The sequence below is a fragment of the Salmo trutta genome, chromosome 6 (assembly GCF_901001165.1).
Source record: "Salmo trutta chromosome 6, fSalTru1.1, whole genome shotgun sequence".
Classification (NCBI taxonomy): domain Eukaryota; kingdom Metazoa; phylum Chordata; class Actinopteri; order Salmoniformes; family Salmonidae; genus Salmo; species Salmo trutta.
The window spans coordinates 23,018,021-23,042,417 of NC_042962.1; the positions used below are offsets into that span (position 1 = coordinate 23,018,021).

Genomic DNA, 24,397 nt, shown 5'->3' on the forward strand with positions numbered 1-24,397 from the left:
CAGTAGATCACTGGTCTGGTGGAGATAGCTCCTGACAGTAGATTACTGGTCTGGTGGAGATAGCTCCTGACAGTAGATCACTGGTCTGGTGGAGATAGCTCCTGATATTAGATCACTGGTCTGGTGGAGGTAGCCCCTGACATTAAATCACTGGTCTGGTGGAGGAAGCCCCTGACAGTAGATCACTGGTCTGGTGGAGATAGCTCCTGATAGTATTTCACTGGTCTGGTGGAGATAGCTCCTGACATTAGATCACTGGTCTGGTGGAGATAGCTCCTGACATTAGATCACTGGTCTGGTGGAGATAGCTCCTGATAGTATTTCACTGGTCTGGTGGAGATAGCTCCTGACATTAGATCACTGGTCTGGTGGCGATAGCCCCTGACATTAAATCACTGGTCTGGTGGCGATAGCCCCTGACATTAGATCACTGGTCTGGTGGCGATAGCCCCTGACATTAGATCACTGGTCTGGTGGCGATAGCCCCTGACATTAAATCACTGGTCTGGTGGAGATAGCTCCTGACATTAGATCACTGGTCTAGTGGACGTAGCCCTTGACAGTAGATCACTGGTCTGGTGGAGATAGCTCCTGATATTAGATCACTGGTCTGGTGGAGATAGCCCCTGACATTAAATCACTGGTCTAGTGGCGATAGCCCCTGACATTAAATCACTGGTCTGGTGGCGATAGCCCCTGACATTAGATCACTGGTCTGGTGGAGATAGCTCCTGACAGTAAATCACTGGTCTGGTGGAGATAGCTCCTGACAGTAGATCACTGGTCTGGTGGCGATAGCCCCTGACATTAGATCACTGGTCTGGTGGAGATAGCTCCTGACAGTAAATCACTGGTCTGGTGGAGATGGCTCCTGACAGTAGATCACTGGTCTGGTGGCGATAGCCCCTGACATTAGATCACTGGTCTGGTGGAGATAGCTCCTGACAGTATATCACTGGTCTAGTGGACGTAGCCCCTGACAGTAGATCACTGGTCTGGTGGAGATAGCTCCTGACAGTATATCACTGGTCTGGTGGAGATAGCTCCTGACAGTATATTACTGGTCTGGTGGAGATAGCTCCTGACAGTAGATCACTGGTCTGGTGGAGATAGCTCCTGACAGTAGATCACTGGTCTGGTGGAGATAGCTCCTGACAGTAGATCACTGGTCTGGTGGCGATAGCTCCTGACAGTAGATCACTGGTCTGGTGGCGATAGCTCCTGACATTAGATCACTGGTCTGGTCATTTGGAATGTTGTGGCACCACCTAGTGGAACAAAGAGCCACTGCAACATTTTGCTCATGGAATTATCACATTCAATTCAGTTCAATATCTTTATTGACAGGAAAGGGCAATTTGTTTCCAGATTAAGTGACAGGACAAGATCTAATGACATGCATACACAATTACACATACTGAATACCAACATACATGGGTAAAAAAGTGAAACAAGTCTGTTAATTAACTCTGTGATATTTGGTTATCTACTAGGCTACAGGCCTCGTTTCGTCCACACAAGATCCACCAGATCTCTGTCCGTGGAGTTTGAAGGGCAGATCTATGACATTGACCTTGCGGCAGACGATCAGTCGGCGGTCCAGAGACGTGTCATCAGAAAGCGCCACTATGAGCAGGAGGACCAGGAGTTGGCTCTGGAGTCAGAAGACGGGTCAGAGGAGATGCTGGCGGACGATACCAACACCGTGGGGTACCACAACTCTGTCAAAGTCACACACAAGTATGTACCCCAACATATACCCCAGCTCTACCAAAGGCACACTTGGAAGACATACATGTAGTTCCTACCAAGATCATTTTTGGAAGTCCTGTCTGTTTGACTTGCTTTGGGGGGCTTGGCCTGGGTTGTAGTTTTTGGCCTGGGTTGTAGGTTTTGACTTGGGTTGTAGTTTTTGGCCTGGATTGCAGTTAAGTTGCCTGGCTACCCATCCACATGGCTCCAGCCAAACGCCACGCCCACTAATGTTTCTTCTCCACCATGAGTCTGGATTTCCTTCCTCCCCGACTTGTTGAGAATGTGAACACATTCTGACCGTTCTAATTGGTCACAGAAACCGATGGGTTGGGCAAGAGCCGGCCTACACGAAACATGAATCAGCACAAACAACTTGTAGGACAGCAGGTTTAGACCGATGTACGGTGCAATCGCTAGAGCAACTAAATTCAGTTCATAATGAGTCGTCAGGCAAGCAGTTAAGCCCTTTGTGACTAAAATGTGGTTGGTTGGTTAGTTGATTCCTCTCTGTCCTCTCTCTCCTTCTCCGTCCCTCTCACAGGTGCTACATCCTGATGAATGACACCGTCCACTGTGAGAGAGAGATCTACTCTTCATCCAGAGCCTGGAAGGACCATAAGAGCTACGTGGACCAGGAGGTTAGTTGGTGTCTGCATCTCCTCTCCTCCTCCCTCCCTCCCTCCCTCCCTCCCTCCCTCCCTCCCTCCCTATCTCTCCCTCTCCTCCCCCCATCTCTCCCTCTCCTCCCCGCATCTCTCCCTCTTCTCTCCCTCTAATCTCTCCTCATCTCTCCCTCTCCTCCTCCCCATCTCTCCCTCTCCATCTCTCCCTCTCCTTCTCCCCCTCTCCTCCCCATCTCTCCCTCTCCTCTCCCTCTCCTCTCCTCCTCCCCATCTCTCCCTCCCCATCTCTCCCTCCCATCTCTCCCTCTCCTTCTCCCCCTCTCCTCCCCATTTCTCCCTCTCCTCCCCCATCTCTCCCTCTCCTCCCCCCATCTCTCCCTCTCCTCCCCATCTCTCCCTCTCCTCTCCTCCTCCCCATCTCTCCCTTTCCTCTCCTCCTCCCCATCTCTCCCTCTCCTCTCCTCCCCCATCTCTCCCTCTCCTCTCCTCCCCATCTCTCCCTCTCCTTCTCCCCATCTCTCCCTCCCCATCTCTCCCTCCCCATCTCTCCATCTCTCCCTCCCCATCTCTCCATCTCTCCCTCCCCATCTCTCCCTCTCCTTCTCCCCATCTCTCCCTTTCCTCTCCTCCTCCCCATCTCTCCCTTTCCTCTCCTCCTCCCCATCTCTCCCTCTCCTCTCCTCCCCCCATCTCTCCCTCTCCTCTCCTCCCCATCTCTCCCTCTCCTCCTCCCCATCTCTCCCTCTCCATCTCTCCCTCTCCATCTCTCCCTCTCCATCTCTCCCTCTCCTTCTCCCCATCTCTCCCTCCCCATCTCCCCATCTCTCACTCCCCATCTCTCCCTCTCCTCCTCCCCATCTCTCCCTCTCCTCCTCCCCATCTCTCCCTTTCCTCTCCCCCTCCCCATCTCTCCCTCTCCCTCTCCTCCCCCCATCTCTCCCTCTCCTCTCCCTCTCCTCCCCCCAACTCTCCCTCTCCTCCCCCCCATTTCTCCCTCTCCTCCCCCCCATTTCTCCCTCTCCTCCCCCCCATTTCTCCCTCTCCTCTCCTCCATCTCTCCCTCTCCTCATCTCCCACCTTGCCTACCCTGCAAGTTGAAGTAGATGTGCCTTCCATTACAGATAGAAGCCCTGCAGGACAAGATCAAGAACCTGCGAGAGGTCAGGGGTCACCTGAAGAGGAGACGACCTGACGGGTGTGACTGTGGCAAGAACAGGTCAGTAATGTACCCCATTGAGGGTCCCCAAATATGTGTACTATTCTTAAATATAGAAAAAAATGTAAATCTGCACACTGGTATAATGCTCCCAAAGTGACAATAATGACTATAACAGAGGGGACTCTAAGAGTAAACCCTAGTATAGTGCATTGTCATATCTGCTGTTGTCTGTGTGGCCATCTCTCAGTCCTTTGTTGTGACCCTGACAATTGTTACGTAGGCTGCGTTTACACAGGGAGCCCAATTCTGGTCTTTTGACACTTATTGGTCTTTTGACTAATCAGATCAGATATTTTGACAATAATTGGGCCAAAGATCAGATTGGGCTGCCTGTGTAAATGCAGCCTATGAGTCATCAGTCCTTTATTATTCATCTCGACTCTCCTGAGTTGAAGCTTTCGTGGAAAGGAAACAAAACAACCGGCATATTTAGTTGCTCTTCCCTCTCTACTAAAACCAGCTACTATAGCAAAGGAGAGAGAAACAGAGAGAAGGCAGAGCGGTTGAAGAACAAGAATGATCAGCTCCATCCCTTTAAGTGAGTTCGTTCTCTCCTTTAATTTAGTCTGTCCGTTTGCCACACATCGTCCGTCGCCCGTCCCTGTTCGTCTCAACCATATTAACACTGAGGTTCTATCTCAAATGGCACCCTATTCTCTACATAGTGCACTACTACCCTATAGGCCCTTGTCAAATATAGTGCACTACTACCCTATAGAGGGAGTAGGGTGCCATTTGGGATGCAGCCTGAGCCTGCAGTCTAGAAGTGCTCAACTGACCAATAGAATTTCATAGATGTACTGCATCTTTAATACTCCATGAGTTTGATGCGTTTCATTGCCAGTGTGGCCCCATTTGTCTTGTGCGTTATCCTGCCTTGTGGTACATCTGCATGGTACTTGCATGGAGTGTGCATGCTCTCCAGTCAAACCCAGGCCTGCCTTTCAGTGCAGAGATCTGGAAGTGATCGTCCCAAGCAGCAGCATGGAAGCAAAACAGTGACTCAGTGGAAGGAGGGAAACAGCCCGCCCCTCTAACACAGCCACCGCCTTGCACCAGGTGGTTTAGTCTCTCACTTTTCATCAGGGCCCATAGGGCTCTCGTCAAAATGTGTGTACTAAATAGGGAACGGGGTGCCACTTGGGATGCGCAAGGAGGCACAGGGAACGGATTAGAATGCCAATGCGAAGCAGCTGTGTTATGTAGTGACTTGTGTGTTTAGGAAAATGGGGCTAGGGAGAAGGGCAGAGGCTAGAATGGCCCAGAGAAAATTGATAATGTGGTACGAGAGGAGCTAGAACCTGTCATGTTCTTGGCTTCCCCAGACAGGAGTTTGGGAGTTCCCACCGATGGTTCCATCCATCACCGTGGTAACTGACTGGCATCACGGAGAGGGCACTGCGAGGGCAGAGAGGGTGATGATATCACTCTGTTGGGTCGTTACTGTAATCTGACTGGTCGGTGTGTCTGTACGTCATGCAGGGAGGTTGCCCAGGAAGTAGATGGGAAGACCCAGCTGTTGAACGAGATCAGGAGGAAGAAGAAGGAGAGGAAAGAGAGGAAGAGGCAGAAGAAGGGGGATGACTGTAGTCTACCTGGTCTGACATGTTTCACTCACAGCAACGACCACTGGCAGACTGCCCCCTTTTGGAACCGTACGTTACTATGTTACTACACCTAAATGTAACTGCACTAAGTAGTTACTACACCTACACGTGTACTGTACTAAGTAGTTATTACACCTAAATGTAACGGTAATAAGTAGTTACTACACCTACACGTGTACTGTACTAAGTAGTTACTACACCTAAATGAAACTACTAAGTACTTACTACACCTACACGTGTACTGTACTAAGTAGTTACTACACCTAAATATAACTACTAAGTAGTTACTACACCTACACGTGCACTGCACTAAGTAGTTAGTACAATACATGTGTAGTTGTACTAAGTAGTTACTACACATAAATGTAACTGTACTAAGTAGTTACTACACCTAAATGGAACTGTACTAAGTAGTTACTACACATAAATGTAACTGTACTAAGTAGTTACTACACCTAAATGGAACTGTACTAAGTAGTTACTACACCTAAATGGAACTGCACTAAGTAGTTAATACACCTACATGTGTATTGTACTAACTAGTTACTACACCTACATGTGTATTGTACTAACTAGTTACTACACCTACATGTGTATTGTACTAAGTAGTTACTACACCTACACGTGCACTGCACTAAGTAGTTAGTACAATACATGTGTAGTTGTACTAAGTAGTTACTACACATAAATGTAACTGTACTAAGTAGTTACTACACCTAAATGGAACTGTACTAAGTAGTTACTACACATAAATGTAACTGTACTAAGTAGTTACTACACCTAAATGGAACTGTACTAAGTAGTTACTACACCTAAATGTAACTGTACTAAGTAGTTACTACACCTAAATGTAACTGTACTAAGTAGTTACTACACCTAAATGTAACTGTACTAAGTAGTTACTACACCTAAATGGAACTGCACTAAGTAGTTAATACACCTACATGTGTATTGTACTAACTAGTTACTACACCTACATGTGTATTGTACTAACTAGTTACTACACCTACATGTGTATTGTACTAAGTAGTTACTACACCTACACGTGTATTGTACTAAGTAGTTACTACACCTACATGTGTATTGTACTAAGTAGTTACTACACCTACATGTGTATTGTACTAAGTAGTTACTACACCTAAATGGAACTGCACCTACACGTGTACTGTACTCACATGCATTCTCATTTTAGTCATTCAGCACTGTAGCCTACACAGTAATTAAGCCACATTCATACACACAGATTTACCCACCACTCCCACAGCTCAGTAAATACCATTGGTTGAATAAAGGGTCTGTATCATCAGAACTGATGACCATGTGTATCAGTCTATTGAAACAGGCTATTATTTAGGTTTCCCCAGTTAGAGGGTTCTCTCTCTGTGTGTGTCTGTGTCTCTCTGTGTGTCTCTGTGTTGGTGTTAATGGTTAACCCTGTCCGTCCTCTCCCCCAGTTAGAGGGTTCTCTCTCTGTGTGTGTCTGTGTGTCTCTCTGTGTGTCTCTGTGTTGGTGTTAATGGTTAACCCTGTCCGTCCTCTCCTTCAGTTAGAGGGTTCTCTCTCTCTGTGTGTGTCTGTGTGTCTCTCTGTGTGTCTCTGTGTTGGTGTTAATGGTTAACCCTGTCCGTCCTCTCCTTCAGTCGGAGGGTTCTGTGCGTGCACCAGTTCCAACAACAACACCTACTGGTGTGTGAGAACCATCAACGAGACACACAACACCCTGTTCTGTGAGTTTGCTACGGGCTTCCTCGAGTACTTTGACCTCAACAATGACCCCTACCAGGTGAGTGGACCGTATACATGGAATCAATTCCATTTTCCTCCATTTTCTGTTCTATTCTGTTTCTACAGAGTGGACTACTCACAGGCACCTTTCATTAGTCGGTTGTTTTATCAATAACGATGTATTAACCTGTGTGGATGTGTGTCTGTGTGTAGCTGACCAACGCGGTGTACTCGGTGGACAGAGAGGTGTTGAACGCCCTCCATGCTCAGCTGATGGAGATGAGGAGTTGCCAGGGACACAAGCAGTGTAACCCCCGACCCAAAGGCCTGGACACAACAGGTAAACATACAGATACTACAGTACTAGCAGTAGCTACACTGCTACTACTACCACTACTGCTCTCTCTACTGGGTTACCTCAGAGTATGGTGAAGTTGCCCCTAGACACTGATTGCGGGTCAGTTTGTCATTTTCCCCACTAATGGTGAAGGTGAGGATTGGGGGAGTCGAAGCTGATCCTAGATCTGTACCTAGGGAAAATTTCACCCTGGAGTGGGTTACCTACATCTGGTCTACAACAGAGACTACCACAGAACAGAAACTGAAGACTAGCCACTGCAGTGGTTGATTAGGGTAAACAAGTCGTACGTACAGACCAAATGTGTGCGTTGTTAATAAAACACGTTTTTCACTTTAGGGTTTCGAAATTTGAGGAACTTTTCCAAAATTCCCAGGTTTTTCATAGATCCCAGATGGAAGATACCTGGAATCAGGATGGAATAAGCAGGAAATCTGTGTAAAAAGTGACTGGAATTTTGAAACAAAATACTATGTGTATGAATAGCACTATTTGACCCAGGTTCAGTCCTGACCTGTACCTGCATGTCATTAGTAAACGGGGGTGATTCTCTCACTGATGTACGCAAACATTTCAACATAGGAAGGAAGGTCGAGGGGGTCATCATTAAGTCCTCTGTGTGTCTCTCTTATGTCTCCATTGTGTGTTTATTTCTGTCTAAAAACACACCCACACTCCGTCTTAGTTCTGACCTCAGGGATGCGGTTCCAGTCCGCAGCACCCCGATGAGACACACTATGAACCTTTTCTACTTTCACAGGAACTTGGATATCCATAATGTTTTCATCACTGCATGATTTGTATCGGTGTTATCCAGAGTTTATGGCTATTGGATTTCTCCTGGGTTTTACACAGTGAATATCTTGGTTTGTTTTGCATTGTAGTCATGACACGCACAGGGAAACCCTCTGCAGCCAAGCCGAGCCAGTCACTCAGAATGGTATGGCAACAACCCGAAATAGAGCTTTGAATTGGTTTCTGATATAATGATAACCTAATATTGTGTCCCTCATTTCAACTCCTTCTGCTGTGGAAATGGTTTAGGTTTCATCCCAAATGGCACCCTATTGCCTATGTAGTACACTACTTTTGACCAGGGTCTACATAGCTCTGGTCAAATGTAGTGCACTACATAGGGAATAGGGTGCCATTTGGGATGCAACCCTAATAGTGTGTCCCTCAGTTTAACTCATTCTGCTGTGGGTAGTGGTTTACAATCAAAATAAGCATCCCTCTAAATTGCCATCCCATGTGGCACCCTATTCCCTATTAAGTGCACTACTTTTTACCCGGGTCCATAGGCCATTTTGGACATCCCCCAAGTCTTTTGCCACGTTCCCTATCCTATTGTGTGCTCTGGCCAGACACCCTGCCCTCAGTGACTCACACAGTGTTAGCTATGAGAGCTCTGTCAACAAGCCTATTGAGCCTGGCTACTCTGACGACTACGTCTAGTTTTTCACCACCATGACGGCTATTTACAGCTAAGTGTCCCTGAGAGATGACATCACACTAGCAGCAGTTAATAACCTTGCCATGGTGATATGGCTCTTGGTTTTAAACTTGCGCTCAGTGAACTCGTTATACCAGCACAGTAGACGCACAATAGTTCATATTTCTGTGAAGGTATTTTGGGGGGGGGGGGTACTAAGTTTAAGAACAAGTTGTCATATCACTGCTTGATGATTTGGAAACATTAACAACATCATGTGTTTGTGTTTTGGACTCACCCATGGACATCACATCATCATCACCTGAATGACATTTTTACCTCCAAAGGAAGCTGGTAACCTTCATAAAGCCACACTATCTATCTACAAAGAAATGATTGCAGTAAAAGTGCATTAATTGCAGTCGACTGTGGTATTTTGGACGCAGTAATTGCAGAATAACTGCTGAACTGCACTTATACTGCACTCTAACTACAGTTACACTGCAAAATTACTGCAGTAAAAATGTTTTTATTTTGGACGCCGTATTTGCAGCATACTGCACACTAACGGCAATCTTTTTTCGTAAGGGAACCCAAAGAAATATACCTTCATCCCTCCATCCTTATCCTTCCCATCCCCTCCACCCTTCCCCAACCTGCACCTCCTCTCCTCCTTGTTCCATCCCTCCCTCTCTCCATCCATCCATACTCAAATTGCACCATCGTCTCTCCTCTAGGGGCCTAGCGGTCTGTCCCGTGCATGAAGAGGCATCTCCAATGTGAATGATTCCTTATTTTCTCTTATCCCCCCTCTTATTTGATTTGAGACATTAACATTGAAACTGCTCTTATTTTCCTGATCAGGAGGTAAAGATGGAGGCAGCTATGAACCACACAGGTATCCACACTTCTTTTATGATCTCTCTGGATATGTCCCAAATGGCACTCTATTACCTACGGCGCGTACTACTTTTGACCAGAGCCCTACGGGTCCTGGTCAAAAGTAGCGCACTACGTAGGGAACAGGGTGCCATTTGGGACGTAGCCTCTCTCTTTGAAAGAGGCTTCTCTTCCTAATAACTGCATGGGCCAACTCATTGACTCATTCGCACTAATAATCCATAAGTCGCCGAGCTGCTTGGTGTGTGACTGCATGCCGGGGAAGTTACCTATGCTAACTAATAATCGATTGATTCGATCTTTTGAATTCTTCTTAATTGAAGGTAGCTTCTTCCAATGTCATCGTGAAGTCTGAGGGCATATCATCTTTCTACAATGCAGCCAAATTCTCCATAATAACAGAAAAATGTGAGCCCCCCCATCTGAACCCCCCCCAGATAATACAGCACCTTATCTCCTGTTTGAGTCAAACACCAACGTGCACATCTCTTCCTGTAGCTTCTTGCACCACCACATACATCAGTCATATCCATCATAATACCTGTCTGAAAAGTCACTTTTTGGCCGGTCTTGGCTTAACAACTAAGCTCAGAGAGCTCAACTGGTATGCCCGGCTCTCAGACGTTTCCAAGTTGAGAAGAAATTTATATTTAGTCAAACTGAATTGGACCTTTCTGGTCAGTGTGGCAATTGTCAAGAAACATCAGTTTAAATCACACGTTTATCCTCAAAAACAAAATGATAATATTTACTAGAACATATTTGATAGAAATGAAGTATGTAAGAGCAGAAAACATTTTCACATAAGGAACCCCCCTCCCCACACACCTGATAAATGTGTGTCACCTGCATGTGAATGAAAACGCATGACAGCATATAGAGTCAACCATTCATCCACTTCATTCATGCATCGCACGACCACGTTACTAATATAACATCACCATCTTCCACACTTACCTGACCAAAGACATAGGCTGTCTCTCAAATAGCACCCTATTACCCATGTAGTGCACTATATAGGGAATATAGTGTCTGTCATTTGGGACGCACACATGCATAAGTACATCAACTTACTTTTAGCAAGCCATAATGATACTCAGTCACTGTACTTGTGCAACATGGCATCGTTCAAAATGGCATCCATTTTCATCATGGCATTATTAGAGTAGCAGAATGGACACGAGTTGCTGGGACTTCGTTGTCCCTCTTCCTCACCTCTAACCTATTGACCTCTGTTTCTGGGCACCTGCTTACCAGGCAACAGCAGCATCGAAAGTGGTCAAAGAGGAGACCAAGCCAGTACTTCCTGTGAGTCTCTTAGCCTATAGTATACTTATATAAAACCCTCCCCTATTTTCCCTCTTTATAGCAGGGTGACCTAAATCTGGGCCTCGAGTCCAGTTCCACTGCTTATTTTTAGTCCTTTAGTAAGGGACTGATTTAGACCTGGAGCACCAGGTGAGTGCCATTAACTACCAGGTAAAAATGGCAAATGGAACTAGACTCAAAGTCCAGGTTTGAGTATCCCTGCTCTTTAGTACTTCATACATGCCCTGTAGGCCAGAGTGAGTTTGAAAGAGCTCCCTCTAGTAATCAACAATGATACAGTGTGCGTCTATCAGGGTTAGGGGGGTCAGTTCCATTTCAATTCAGTCAAGGACTTGACCAATGGTTGGAATTTTACTTCTTTTACTAAATTGAAGTGGAATCCACTCCAACCTTATTGATAGTAAGCATATACCCTAACTATGATTCCAATTTTAGTATATTGGCCCTAACTGTATTTTTCTAATACACCACACAGCAGGCTCATCATTCACTCTCTCCTTCCTCAACACTCCTTTTTTTTGCAGATGTTCATCCTATTTTCCTCCCCTCCTTTATTTCCCAGATTCCATTTTCTTTTTTTCCAGGTTACCTGGATACTCATTCGAAAACAACAAGCCTATCAGTCTTCTTTTTTTAGTTTAGCTAGTCTAATGGCAGATCTGAGAATTTGATGTATCTTTGAGGAAATATTGTCATTTTATGTCAAGATGACTTGTGTTTGCTCTGCTGCTTATGGCTTCAGCTTGGGTGCTGTGTTTACCGGGCCAAACTGTGTGTGTGTGGGGGGGGGGGGGGGGGGGGGGGGCACTAACCCCAAGGAGCTGACTGCCATAGAGGAGGATGCAGGCTGGATACTGCTGCTGGGCATGACTGCATGACGTGTGACCAAACACAACACAACCACACACTTCCCCTAATTATACCACATTACCATTAACATTACCACCAACTCTCCCACTCACACTCCCATACACTACCACACACTCCCACTCCCAGTCCCATACAACATTACCACCAACTCTCACAATCCCACACACTACCACACACTCCCAGTCCCATACAATATTACCACCAACTCTCACACTCCCACACACTACCACACACTCCCAGTCCCATACAACATTACCACCAACTCTCCCACTCACTCCCATACACTACCACACACTCCCAGTCCCATACAACATTACCACCAACTCCCACACTACCACACACTCCCAGTCCCATACAACATTACCACCAACTCTCACACTCCCACACACTACCACACACTCCCAGTCCCATACAACATTACCACCAACTCTCCCACTCACACTCCCATACACTACCACACACTCCCACTCCCAGTCCCATACAACATTACCACCAACTCTCACAATCCCACACACTACCACACACTCCCAGTCCCATACAACATTACCACCAACTCTCCCACTCACACTCCCACACACTACCACACACTCCCAGTCCCATACAACATTACCACCAACTCTCACACTCCCACACACTACCACACACTCCCAGTCCCATACAACATTACCACCAACTCTCCCACTCACTCCCATACACTACCACATACTCCCAGTCCCATACAACATTACCACCAACTCTCCCACTCACACACACTACCACACACTCCCAGTCCCATACAACATTACCACCAACTCTCACACTCCCACACACTACCACACACTCCCAGTGCCATACAACATTACCACCAACTCCCACACTACCACACACTCCCAGTCCCATACAACATTACCACCAACTCTCACACTCCCACACACTACCACACACTCCCAGTCCCATACAACATTACCACCAACTCACACTCCCACACACTCCCAGTCCCATACAACATTACCACCAACTCCCCCACTCACACTCCCATACACTACCACACACTCCCAGTCCCATACAACATTACCACCAACACTCCCACACACTCCCTGCTCCAGCCCTTGACCCTCTCATCCTCTCCCCTCATAGCACTCAGCCAGTCTGGGACGGACGAGCGGGTTAAGCTGCCCAACCTGACGGAGGAGGAGGTGGACTGGCGAGGTCTGGAGGAGCTGTATAGTAGTGTAAACCAGAGCCTGTACCAGCACAGGACTGACTACAGCCTCAGACAGGATGACTGGCATATCTTCCAGAAGGATGTAGATAATATGTTTGCACTGAGACACGTTTTAGACTCGAAACTTCAAAACAACGACGACAACCAAACCCATATGCTTGACTTAAAGGATGACCCGGCATCGGCAACTTCCCTGGCAGAGCAGGGTTCCGGGTCTGGGGCTGGGGGGCTGGAGGAGGGCAGCGGAGGAGAAGGGTCGCCCAGCCGGGACATCTGGCCAGAACTGGTCATCCTGAATCGGGCCACAGAGGGACTACCGGAGACCCCATGCACTACCCATCCTGCCCCTAGCACACCCCCACCACCACCTCCTCCAGTAACACCCACACACCCCACACCTCAGAGGTCAGAGGTCAAAGTTCAACAAGAATCTGTGAATGACCTCCCTGACGAGACTTATCCATTAGACAGACCCCCCAGAGTGGTGTCTGTGATGACGTCATTGTCTGTGATGTCAGCAGGTCAGAGGAGAGGAGGGGGAGGGGTCAGAGGGGGGGAAGTGGTTGCCGGTGGTGATGTGTGGTTGGCCCATCAGCTGGAGGAGGACTGGCTAGATGGCGACGGGGAGGGGCTGGTCTTCAGCGGGAACGGGAACAACGGCCTGACTGAGATGGAGACGCGGCACGACGACCTGCTCCGCACCCACAACAGCCTGGAGATGGGGCTGGGGTCTTACCCAGGCAAGGCCCAGACCCAACAGAGTAGTCTCATCCAGGGACTGGAGCTGGGACTAGACAAGGAAGAGGAAGAGGACATATTCCAAGGCCAGGGCTACCTCCCCCTCTCCCCACAGACACAGACACTGAGGCCCAGAGTACAGGCCTCCACAACCACCACTACTACCAGCACTGGGAGCCCGTCTCAGACTGGCGCCCCACAGGGGACTGGGGTGGTAGTGCATAACCCCCAGCTCCAACAGGCACATCTAAAGGTAGAGGTACAGGTCGAGTCCCATGCCCAGCTCCAGGCCCTGGACTATGAGGGTAGTGGGTCTCCCCCTCAGCCCTCTTCCAACAACACCCAGTGAGACAGATACAGACAAACGCACGTGCTGGCCTGACATTGGGCGGCCCAGCCCGTCACCATAGAGACACAGAGAGACACAGAAACTGGGGGACATGGAAAGCCAAGAAGGCCGACGATGATGTCACCACCTGTCAGTCTGACTTAGAGCTGTATTATTCATGAGTATTAAAGTTATTATTATTGTTTATTTTTTTACAGGTGCTTCCATTTATTATTAGAAGAACTACAGTGTTATGTTGTTTTTTTCCAAAATATATATTTTAGAAAAAGAAAAGCCTTAACGCAGCAGAAATTAATAAAATATGGGAATTTATATTAAAGTTCCAAGTGGATAACACCATTGTTTTAAATATATATTTTTAACAATAAAAACAGGTTTTCCGGTCTGAAGGTTAGTGGTCATTTAGCGTTACCAGAGAGGAAGAGGTGATGCGAGAGGGTTTACCAGGCCAAAAATCTGTCCACGATAAGCTAATTATTAAGCAAGTGCCAAATTTTGTCAAGATAAAAATGTAAAGCTATTTTGATACGTGAGGCTTATTTGATCGAATAGAAGTTTCTTAATGCTTAGGTTGTTACGAGTTCACCGATATAAGTGTAATGCACGTGACATCCCAGCAACTTTGATAGTGTTTTTTTCTCAAAGTTATACCGGTTGAAATTCGAGACGGTCTATGTGTTATCATGAGGCTCGCATAGGATCTCACTCCATTGAATCCAGGAGGTTGACATCAACACCCCTCATTGAATATTCAAAAAAGTATTCAAATACCGAGATGTACCCACCAATCCAAAGATAGTAACAGATGGGAGCGTGATAGCCCACCGTTACGCTCTGTGGACAATGAATCCCATTGTTAGGGCGGAGACACAAGCTTCTCGTCATTATGTCTAGTATCTCTGGCATTACCTAACACCTTTGTGTGCTACAATGGCGTTGGCTAATGCTAACGTCTTGGTATGTGCTTCAATAGAGTTGGCTAATGTTAACATCTTGATGTGCTACACTGGAGTTGGCTAATGCAAACACCTTGGTATGCTACAATTGAGTTGGCTAATGCTGACGCCTTGGCTAATGCTAACAGACTTAGACAGGCCGGGATTAAATCCGATCAGCGTTAGATCTGCGTAAAGAGTGCTTGACATGTAAAGTACATTTCCAATTGAGCGTTTGCCATGAGTGAGATCTCCACGAAAGTGGAAACATTATCTTAAAAAGTTGACAAAGCAGGATAGGATAAATCCCGGCCTGTCATCTCTAGACCAATTATCACAGTGCTGTCCCATCAGAAATATAACCACTGACAAATCAGATGATCCCAATAGTTTGACCATAAATGCACATAAAAACATTTATTCAGCTTTTCCCTTGTACTGACAGTTGCCTTTAGTTTAAATGTTTGTGGTTTGGAGACATGTATTCACTGTAACTCCAATTGCATCTCAAACCTTAACACTGATCATTGGTATTTCATTTTTAACACAGTGAATTCATTTAAAGGGTAAGTTGGTTTCATGGATACTTGCTACTGCAAGTGCAACACTGAATGTGACAAGTTCATAGTTTAAAAAAAAAAGTTTATAAATGAACATTGCTAACATAATTTTATGAATTGTTAGTTGTAATTATTTAATTTAGTTTACTATGTTATGTTACTCTTCTAGCTACAGTAACTAGCTACGTTTTGTTCTACACTCAGCCATCATCATCACCTAATTAATTTAAAACTTCAGATATTAAGCACAAATTAATAACTGCACACAATAAAACTGACATTGCATAGACCAGTATTCCCTATTGCATTGATAATCAAGGATGCACATAATCATCCCCAAGTTACATCTCAAAAAGAGACAACGACCACAAAGCCAAAACCTAAGTATGTCCCAAATGGCACCCTATTCACTTTATTGTGCCCTACTTTTGACCAGAGCAATATGGGCCCTGGTCAAACGTAGTGCACTACACTATATAGGGTGCCATTTGAGATGCAACCCCCTAATTTTTTCCTCCATTGCTTGAATAGCATATGGCATTACTACTATGAGGTGATCTATGCGTCATTTATAATACTGTATGTTAGACTATACTGTATATTCTATATGCAATAAGCAAAGAATCATAGGATTTAACCCACACCACTCCCATTACATATCATTGGGTATGTTTGCAATGGCCTGTGTCCTCGCCACTCATTCTTACATCTTCTACTGATGGTTACGTTTTGGTTCAATGTCGCTTCCACCTAAAACCAATATTCATTGATTCTTAGATCAACAATTGTTACTGAAGCAGTATTTTCTTCCTTTCCTTATTTTGTGTGTAGAAGTGTTGCAACAATTCTGGTTTCAGGAAAGCCAAGAAGCTGTTAAGAAATAAACGTGTCAAATATTTTAGTGACATTTCAGCTTATTTAATTACCATTTCTTCATACATTCATAAATCCATCCATCCACCCACACTCCTGTAACTTTCCCAAAATGCCTAGGTTTGCCAGAAATCCCAGTTGGAATATTCCCAGAATCAGGATGGAATAAGCAGGAAATCCAGTATCCTCCAACCACGATTTCTAGAAAACCTGGGATAAAAAAAAAATAAGACACACCTACCACATTATGGGAAGTGCTAAATCTGCTATACCGATTGCAAAAAACATAAACCAGACCCAAATCTCCTTTTTACAGTTTTTTAATGACACATATCAAGTATTCAAGGCATTTGTAAACCAAGGGTCCATTAGTTTAAGTTCAGAGTTTCTCCGTCTCAAAATGTGCATCAGCCAATTCAAATCGTTGACGTAGTTGCACGTGATAAAACATCACTTTAGCTGTTCCCATTAGATAACCTGGCACATTTAGCCCTATGCTAACCTGACCAGGTGGCAGTGATCATGTCCGTTAACAAATTCTGCATCAGCCAAATACAAATGCTGGATGTAGTGGGCCACTTTTCCATGAGAGCATCTTTAACAGAACTCAAATGGCACCATCTGCTCATCAAAGTTTCTAAAATACATGCAACATTTCAACTGGACGAAGAGGTCAGTTTTGTAAGCCTGGCTTCTGGTAATTTTCTCTCTTTTTTTCCATTCATGAGATGGGGGGCCTCGAACCCACGGTTACTGTACTCCGAAGATTCACAGTCAACCGCCTTAGTGGCATACGCTAACGATGTACGATAAACTTAATAAATGTTGTATAGACCTTTATCTTTTTCCCGTAAAAGCACATGAACGTGTGTGAAATGGATAAGCAAAAATGTGCCTCTTGAATTTTAGTAGTCTAGTCAAGGATTCATCGTCATGAAATATTGGCACACTACAATTGTGACAGACCAAGTGGGGCAAAAGTAAACCTTTCATTTGGAAGTTTAAAATATACATCTGGTGGCCAAGTTGACCTATTTTAATAAATGCCATTGGTTGATGGATATAAAGTCTAAGATCTTGATAGGCTGATGTGGAATTTCTTACAGGTAATAATCACTGCCGCCTGGTCAGGTTAGCATATGGCTAAATGTGCCAGATTATGTAATGGGAATAGCTAACATGTAGCGTTTCATCACGTGCAACTATGTCACCGATTTGAATTGGCTGATGTGCATTTTGAGACTGAGAAAATGTTCTAATGTTCGCAAGTATGGAGTCCAAGTGTCCACAAATATGGTTTTGACTTCTGCTCCTGGGGAACACAAATCAAGGGCTGCAGACCTCCAGTTTGCATCATATTCCCTAAATAGTGCACTACTTTTGACCAGAGAGCCCTATGGGTAGTAGTGCACTATATAGGGAATAGGGTGCCATTTGGGATGGAATACACTGTCAGAGTACACTGTCAGTCCATCAAATAATGAAAACACGTTCTGAAGAAATACTGATCAAAAGAAAGAGAGCGAGAGAAAGGAGAGAAGGAGATGTCTACAGTCTACCTTGAAGAAGTGTTGAGAGAAGGCTAAGGCTACATCTGCAATGGCACCCTATGCCCTATAGTGCACTATATAGGGAATAGGGTGCCATTTCGGACGCAGTTCAAGCCTTCCTATAGTACCGCTTACACCTTGTCGAATGGAGGTAAAGGGCATCCTGGGTAACAATACCATCCTGTCCCAAATGGCACCCTTTTCCTTATATAGGTCACTACTTATGACCAGGTTGCGTGAGAAATAGGGGATGCATGGGGACTACTTTTGCACTACCAGACCCCTATGTGCACTATAAAGGGAGTAGGGTGCCATTTGAGATGCAGGCTAAGTCATTTTGGATGGAGCCAAGGAGAGGGCTTCAATACCAACCAATTCAAATGGAACCATCAACAAACAAAAAACAGATTGCAAAATACAACCCACTCCCCAATCCCCCAAATTCAATGTAACAGGTCGTCCTATGTAAAATACTGTAGGTCATTCAGGCACAGAGAAGCAAAAATACGGTTTCCTTGTTTTTGTATTTTTAAGTCATTTTATGATGTCGTCTACAATGGTTAGGGTTAGTTCATAAATATCTACTTCTAACTAAGTTTAAGGTCTATAATACGTTGATTTTATGTCTTTAAATATTTACATGATAATAGTTTGGGAACATTTAGCTACTAATTCATGATAATATACTAATAAGAAACCATAATTTGGCATTTTTCAGCCAAGTATCATCATAGACATACAGCAGTCTCTTACATAACTTGAGGACAAAGACATTTAGGCTGGGATTTAATCCCATCGCAGCTTTTGGACAATGCGCCATTTAAAGTAATTTCCGATTGAGCCAACCGATTGAGCAGCCTTTACCGTGAATGTGGTCTCCGCGAACGCGGGAACATTGCCTTTAAAACATGCATTGTGGACAAAGCCCGATCGGATTGAATCCCAGCCTAATTCATAAAACTTTACCACCGCATCAGATAATTCAGCTGTTCTTTGGAAACCGGTTTTAAAAGCGCAAATATATAATGGATATGATGCATACCTCATGCTAAACAAGGTATAAATACTGTAGTTGCTGTTCATAATGGTTTATATTCTTAAAAATTGTCCTAGAAAACAAAAAAAGTAGTAAATTCACAGCAGCAGTCCTGTTTTACAAAAACACTATTAGTAGTAGGTCTGTGTAGGGTTGCAAAATTCCATTAACTTTCCCAGGTTTTCCAAAAATTCTGGGAGGATTATGGATTTCATGCTTATTCCGGCAATCTTCTTACTGGAATTTCTGGGAAACCTTGGTAAAGGGTAAACGTTCACTGTCTTTTCCACTCCTGGCTGCAATTCATGTTTATGTCCAGCAGAGGGTGGGTCCCAGTCACTCCTGAACTGAATGATCAAAATAATCAGTTATAATGTTTCTTGTTATTGTGACTTATCGGTTGATATAATGGGCTTTGTTGATTTATACCTTACTGCACTACTTCTTAAATGCCTAAATGTCAATACAACAATGCTGAAATTAAGCAATATTGGACCTAGTGTAGAGTCGGTTTGTAAATGGGCTGGGTTCATGCTAGTAGATACCCATACACTTCCAGTCATTGCGCTAACACTAGTTAGCATTGGCTCGCGAAACTACCTCTTACTTCAAAATGGTATCCACGAGTTCATCTGACTTTGGGGAAGTAGATTGCCAAAATCCCGAACTACCCAAACTACCCCTTTAACATAAAAAGGGCAATTAAATTCAAAACAAATTCAATACTTTTTCAAACAAACAAAAAATACCTTTTGTAGATATTTGCAGTCAATGTCTTGGTGGTTTATGTTAAAATTACAGCTTTAAGTTTTCTCAAATGTCATATTCTTTTGGATGAGGATTATGATTTGAGTTTTCCCTTCCAGCAAAGACCCCCTAATGTTATGTTATAAATACAAAACTGTGTTTGTGTTCCCCATTGCCCTGGAGTAAATTTAAAGTCCTAATGAAGACTAACTATCTATGGTGCAGACCACCACTCCTGACTAGGTGGACAGTTCGTTAGTAACTCGTCTTTGGATATAGGCAGAGAGGAAGAGAGAGGCCCAACTCGGGGGAAAATATGTCTCCCTCGTTTGTTCGTTGTTTCACCCACCAAGCAAGGAGTTTTTGTACGGAGGTCAATAAGAGTGTCAAATTTGGTCAATACATTTTGTTTATGGCTTATTTGCTACATGAGGTTTACTTGATCTAATAAAAGTGTTGTAATGCTTAAGTTGTTACGAGTATACTGATATAACTAGGACACATGACATCCCGTCAACTTTAAGAAAAAACACTTCCTATGAGGAGTTGTCTCAAGATGGCTATGCATATTCATGGTATGAGGCTAGTAGCATAGCATCTCTGCCCATTGAATATATCGGTTCACGTCAACAACCCTCATCGAATATTCAGGATTACAATAATGAGATGTATCCACATATCCAAAGAAAGAATAGCTGGGAGCTAGACAGCCAGTCGTGCTGCTTTGTGGACAACGACTCCGGTTGTTAGGGTGGAGAGACATGTATCTTGTCAGTATATCCATAATCTTTGATATAGGCTAGTTAGCCGGTTAGACTGGTAGCTATTAGCATTAGCCAGTATCTGGCCTTTGGATATTAGCTAGCTAGCCGGTTAGCCTGGTAGCTATTAGCATTAGCTACTAACTAGCCATTGGATATAAGCAAGCTAGCTGGCTAGCAGGTTACCCTCATAGCTATTAGCATTAATCAGCTAGCCAGCAACCAATGACAGGCCCACACAGCCTGAGTTACTGTTTCAAAGGGGGCTGAAGCGTCAAATAAATGGGTGGCCCATTCTCTGCTCTGAACCAAGAGTTTAAACAGACGGTCACAAGGACAGACAGAACTGGACAAATTTGTCATGTATGACTGAGTTTTAAGTCGATATAATCCCCTCCTAAATAGTACTGTTTAATGTTGCCGCTAACCACATTCAATATTAGCTGGATATGCTCAGTAACAGCTGTGGTATAATGTGATTGAATGGGTGACAGGCTGCGTCCCAGAAGGCACCCTATTCACTGTATAATGCACTACATTTCACCAGAGCCCTATGGACCCTGGTCAAAAGTAGTGCACTATATAGGGAATAGGGTGCCATTTGAGATGCAAGCACAGAGAGGGGTAAAGACGGGCTACAGTAAGTCAATACAGTACTGAGAGGTGTATGTCTGTCTGTATGGGAGTACACAGGACCTTGCATAGAATAGAACAGGTTTGACAGTTAGTATGTTGTGCTTGAGAGAAACGCTGCAGCTGTGATGAGGCATCATGGGTAATGTAGTACCCACAAGTCCCTTCTGAGAAGAATAATATTTTAGAATATACTAATGCCCAGCCCATTTTACAGTACAGTAGCACCATGTGATCATGTTGATACACAAACATTTTGATTTATGAAATGTATCAGGGTTGGAGTCAATTCAGGAAGTGATTTGAATTTAAAATTCCAAAATGGAAAAACTTTACATAAATAGCTTCTTTTCAGTTTGAGAAGTCATTGACTATTGATTCAGTTTGCTTCCTGAATTGACTGCCTTCAATTGGAATTGATCCCAAACACTTGTGTGTTAACTTCTGTACATGCTGTGTCGCTAGTGGGAGGAGCTATAGGAGGATGGGCTCATTGTAATGGCTGGAATGGAACCAATGGAATGGTATCAAATGGAAACCACATGTTTTACTCCATCCCATTAATTCCATTTCAGCCATTACAATGAACCTGTCCTATAGCTCCTCCCACCAGCCTCCACTCTGCAGCTAATGATGTGCACAGCAGAGACAGACAGCTCTGTAGGCCAATAGGGAGTCGAGCTGTTCCCCTGTGACACGCCCATATAACTGTGGCCAGCTCTTTAATACCACAAATGGCCTCTGTCTGTCACTATCAGTCTATTGGTCTCTCTGCCTGTCAAATCAGAGCCATGGAAGTCACCGCCCCCACCGCCTGATTGGTGTATATTTTAGAAACACGGTGGAGACAGGAACAGGAAGGCACGTGTCACAACCCCCGGGGAGGAACAGGTAGAGGTGTGACCTAAAGAGGAAGAGGTGTGGCCTGTTTACTTCCTGCTGTCATATGTGGGCGGAGCCTCTGGGTGTGGCATCAGCAGAGAGGGAGGGAGCGGGTTTATTGCTCTGTTAACGAGGGTGAGGGTGCTGTGACCCCGGTTGAGGAGGAGTGCCACGGGAGGGTGGTCGCAAGGCGGGATGAACACCGGGCAGGAGCGGGTTCGGGCGTGGCTCTTCTGGCCCCCCACGTGGCAGATGAGGTCAGAGACAGTGCCCAACGGGGGTAGTCGCTGGTGCCAGCGCTCCGCCTGCTCCTCCTTGTACTTGATGGAGTACCAGGTGAGGAAGATGAAGATGAAGCCAATGAACTTGAGGCTGGCGGCCAGGCCGAAGTAGACGAAGCGGAAGGAAGTGACGTCGTACTCCCAGCAGGAGCCGTGGACGCCACAGTCCTGCTGCCACAGCATACAGGTGGTGTCGATCACCGCCCCAAAATAGATGGGAGTAGGAATATACGCTGGCGGAAGAGAGGAGAGGAACAGTTATAACACAAGTTCTAAATGGTTATAACACAGCATACAGATGGTATTGAAGTATGTACACCGCTGGGGAGTGAACAGAGTGAGAGACAATGCCATCTGCCATTCAGCTATGCTGCCTAAACTAGTGTTTGCAAAATACTGTTGGATGTGACTGACCCCTTTAAGGTTTGTGTGCTTCTAAGTGCTAGACTGCAGCCATAAACATGTCTTGAATGTTTAGAAGAAGTCTTTAGCTGGGTCTTACAGTGAAAACCAGTTCAGGAATAACCACTAGTCATTCTAGACTAATGTAAGCTACTCCATAGAAACTAGCCTATATGATCTGCATGGGCTATACTATGCTGACGATAAACAGGAGAAAAGTCAACGCAGCAGTTGTCAGTGCAGTACTGATATGCCACCACTGTGTGGCGCCATATATCCACTACTGAGATGAGTCGCCCTAGATGCAGATTTTGGGTAAATGTAGCATTTCCCCCACTAATGGTTAATGTTAGGATTGGCGGCGGGAAGCTGATCCTAGATCTGTACCTAGGAGTAATGTCATCCCAGAGCTATAGTGCATGGGCCAAATATTTCAGATAAGCAGAGTCTGAAGTTCACACAAACCAACCCTGGACTAAACACCTGGATCTAACGCATTCCTTCTGGGTCGAATGGTGGTACTGGTTCTGACAGTATTATAGGTGACATACTGCATTGTACTGTGAATGAAGTTACACACACACACGCGCAGCACACACCTTTTCAGGGTGTTGAAATATGAGAGTTCTATTCACACACCAGCAGTGAGAAGGTCAGAAGCAAGGTTATTATAGTAAACGAGAACTAAAATGAAAACTAATCATAAACACTTTCATAAAGTGAAATAAAATAATTAACAAACCTATTTGAAAAACTAAAACTCTACTGAAACAATTATCTTTGACTCCAAAACGAAATAAAATAAAAAACCATCATGAATTATGTTCAGTTCTAATCCTAAACTTTGGGCAAAAATCTAATGGGGTTTTCAAGCTTTTTATTCAGAGTTTTCAAGCTTTTCCATGTCCTGGCAGCATTTACCTGCCAGATTCAGATGTTTCAAATAGCCATAGCTTGTGCATCACTATCACTACCTATCACTGGCTAACATTGAAGAAATACGCTACTTTCTGTCAGTAAACCTTAAATTAAATAATATCAAACGAAATAGAAATGTTTTTATGAAACTCAAACTAAATAAAAATGAGTAAATCAGGTCTGAAATCAAACTGAAACTGAACTGAATTTCAAATAAAAATCGAAACGAATAGAAATAAAAAATAATAATATAAAAACAAAACATTAATCATCTTGGTCAGAATCATGTTCCGAGCATTACTCTACAGTCCTACAGGCTGTTTCAGACCACTCATGAAAGACCTTTTCAAATACTTGACTTCAGTGGTAGCTGGTGGAATTTTAAATCTAAGGAATGGAATATCAAACATGTTTTTCATGTGTTTGATACCATACCATTCATTCCATTCCAGACCAAAATGACTATGAGCCGTCCTCCCCTCAACAGCCTCCACTGGTTGGTTGAGTGATGTGGGAACACTACAAGCTCACTGTGCCTGTAAAAATGTCCAGTAACTCATAGAACTACATACAGAATGACATAATATGAATGATACGCAGAAACTTACCCAGAGTTCTTAACAGGACAAACTGCATCCCCAGAGCGAATGGTCTCTCCTGTTCATCCACAGACCTGAGGAGTGATGGACAGAGACAGATGGACGGAGAGT

The 24,397-nt window shown here is 44.6% G+C and overlaps 2 protein-coding genes across 6 annotated transcripts in view; one reads left to right on the plus strand and one right to left on the minus strand.

The window, feature by feature from the left end:
• Nucleotides 1-16,511, plus strand: part of sulf1 (sulfatase 1) — a 121,542-nt gene extending 105,031 nt beyond the window's left edge. For all 5 annotated transcript variants that reach the window (XM_029755790.1, XM_029755791.1, XM_029755793.1 and 2 more), the window contains 8 exons: nt 1,494-1,740; nt 2,297-2,393; nt 3,500-3,594; nt 4,058-4,135; nt 5,080-5,252; nt 6,845-6,987; nt 7,143-7,269; nt 12,935-16,511. In XM_029755790.1, the coding sequence (XP_029611650.1) occupies nt 1,494-1,740; nt 2,297-2,393; nt 3,500-3,594; nt 4,058-4,135; nt 5,080-5,252; nt 6,845-6,987; nt 7,143-7,269; nt 12,935-14,109 (2,135 nt within the window). In that variant the 3' untranslated portion in view covers nt 14,110-16,511. The remainder of the gene's footprint in view (nt 1-1,493; nt 1,741-2,296; nt 2,394-3,499; nt 3,595-4,057; nt 4,136-5,079; nt 5,253-6,844; nt 6,988-7,142; nt 7,270-12,934) is intronic.
• A 5,280-nt stretch (nt 16,512-21,791) lies between these two features.
• Nucleotides 21,792-24,397, minus strand: part of LOC115195681 (solute carrier organic anion transporter family member 5A1-like) — a 95,896-nt gene continuing 93,290 nt past the window's right edge. The window contains exons 9-10 of the mRNA XM_029755803.1: nt 24,296-24,360; nt 21,792-22,600 (exon numbers count right to left, since the gene is read on the minus strand). Of these exons, the coding sequence (XP_029611663.1) occupies nt 22,134-22,600; nt 24,296-24,360 (532 nt within the window). The 3' untranslated portion in view covers nt 21,792-22,133. The remainder of the gene's footprint in view (nt 22,601-24,295; nt 24,361-24,397) is intronic.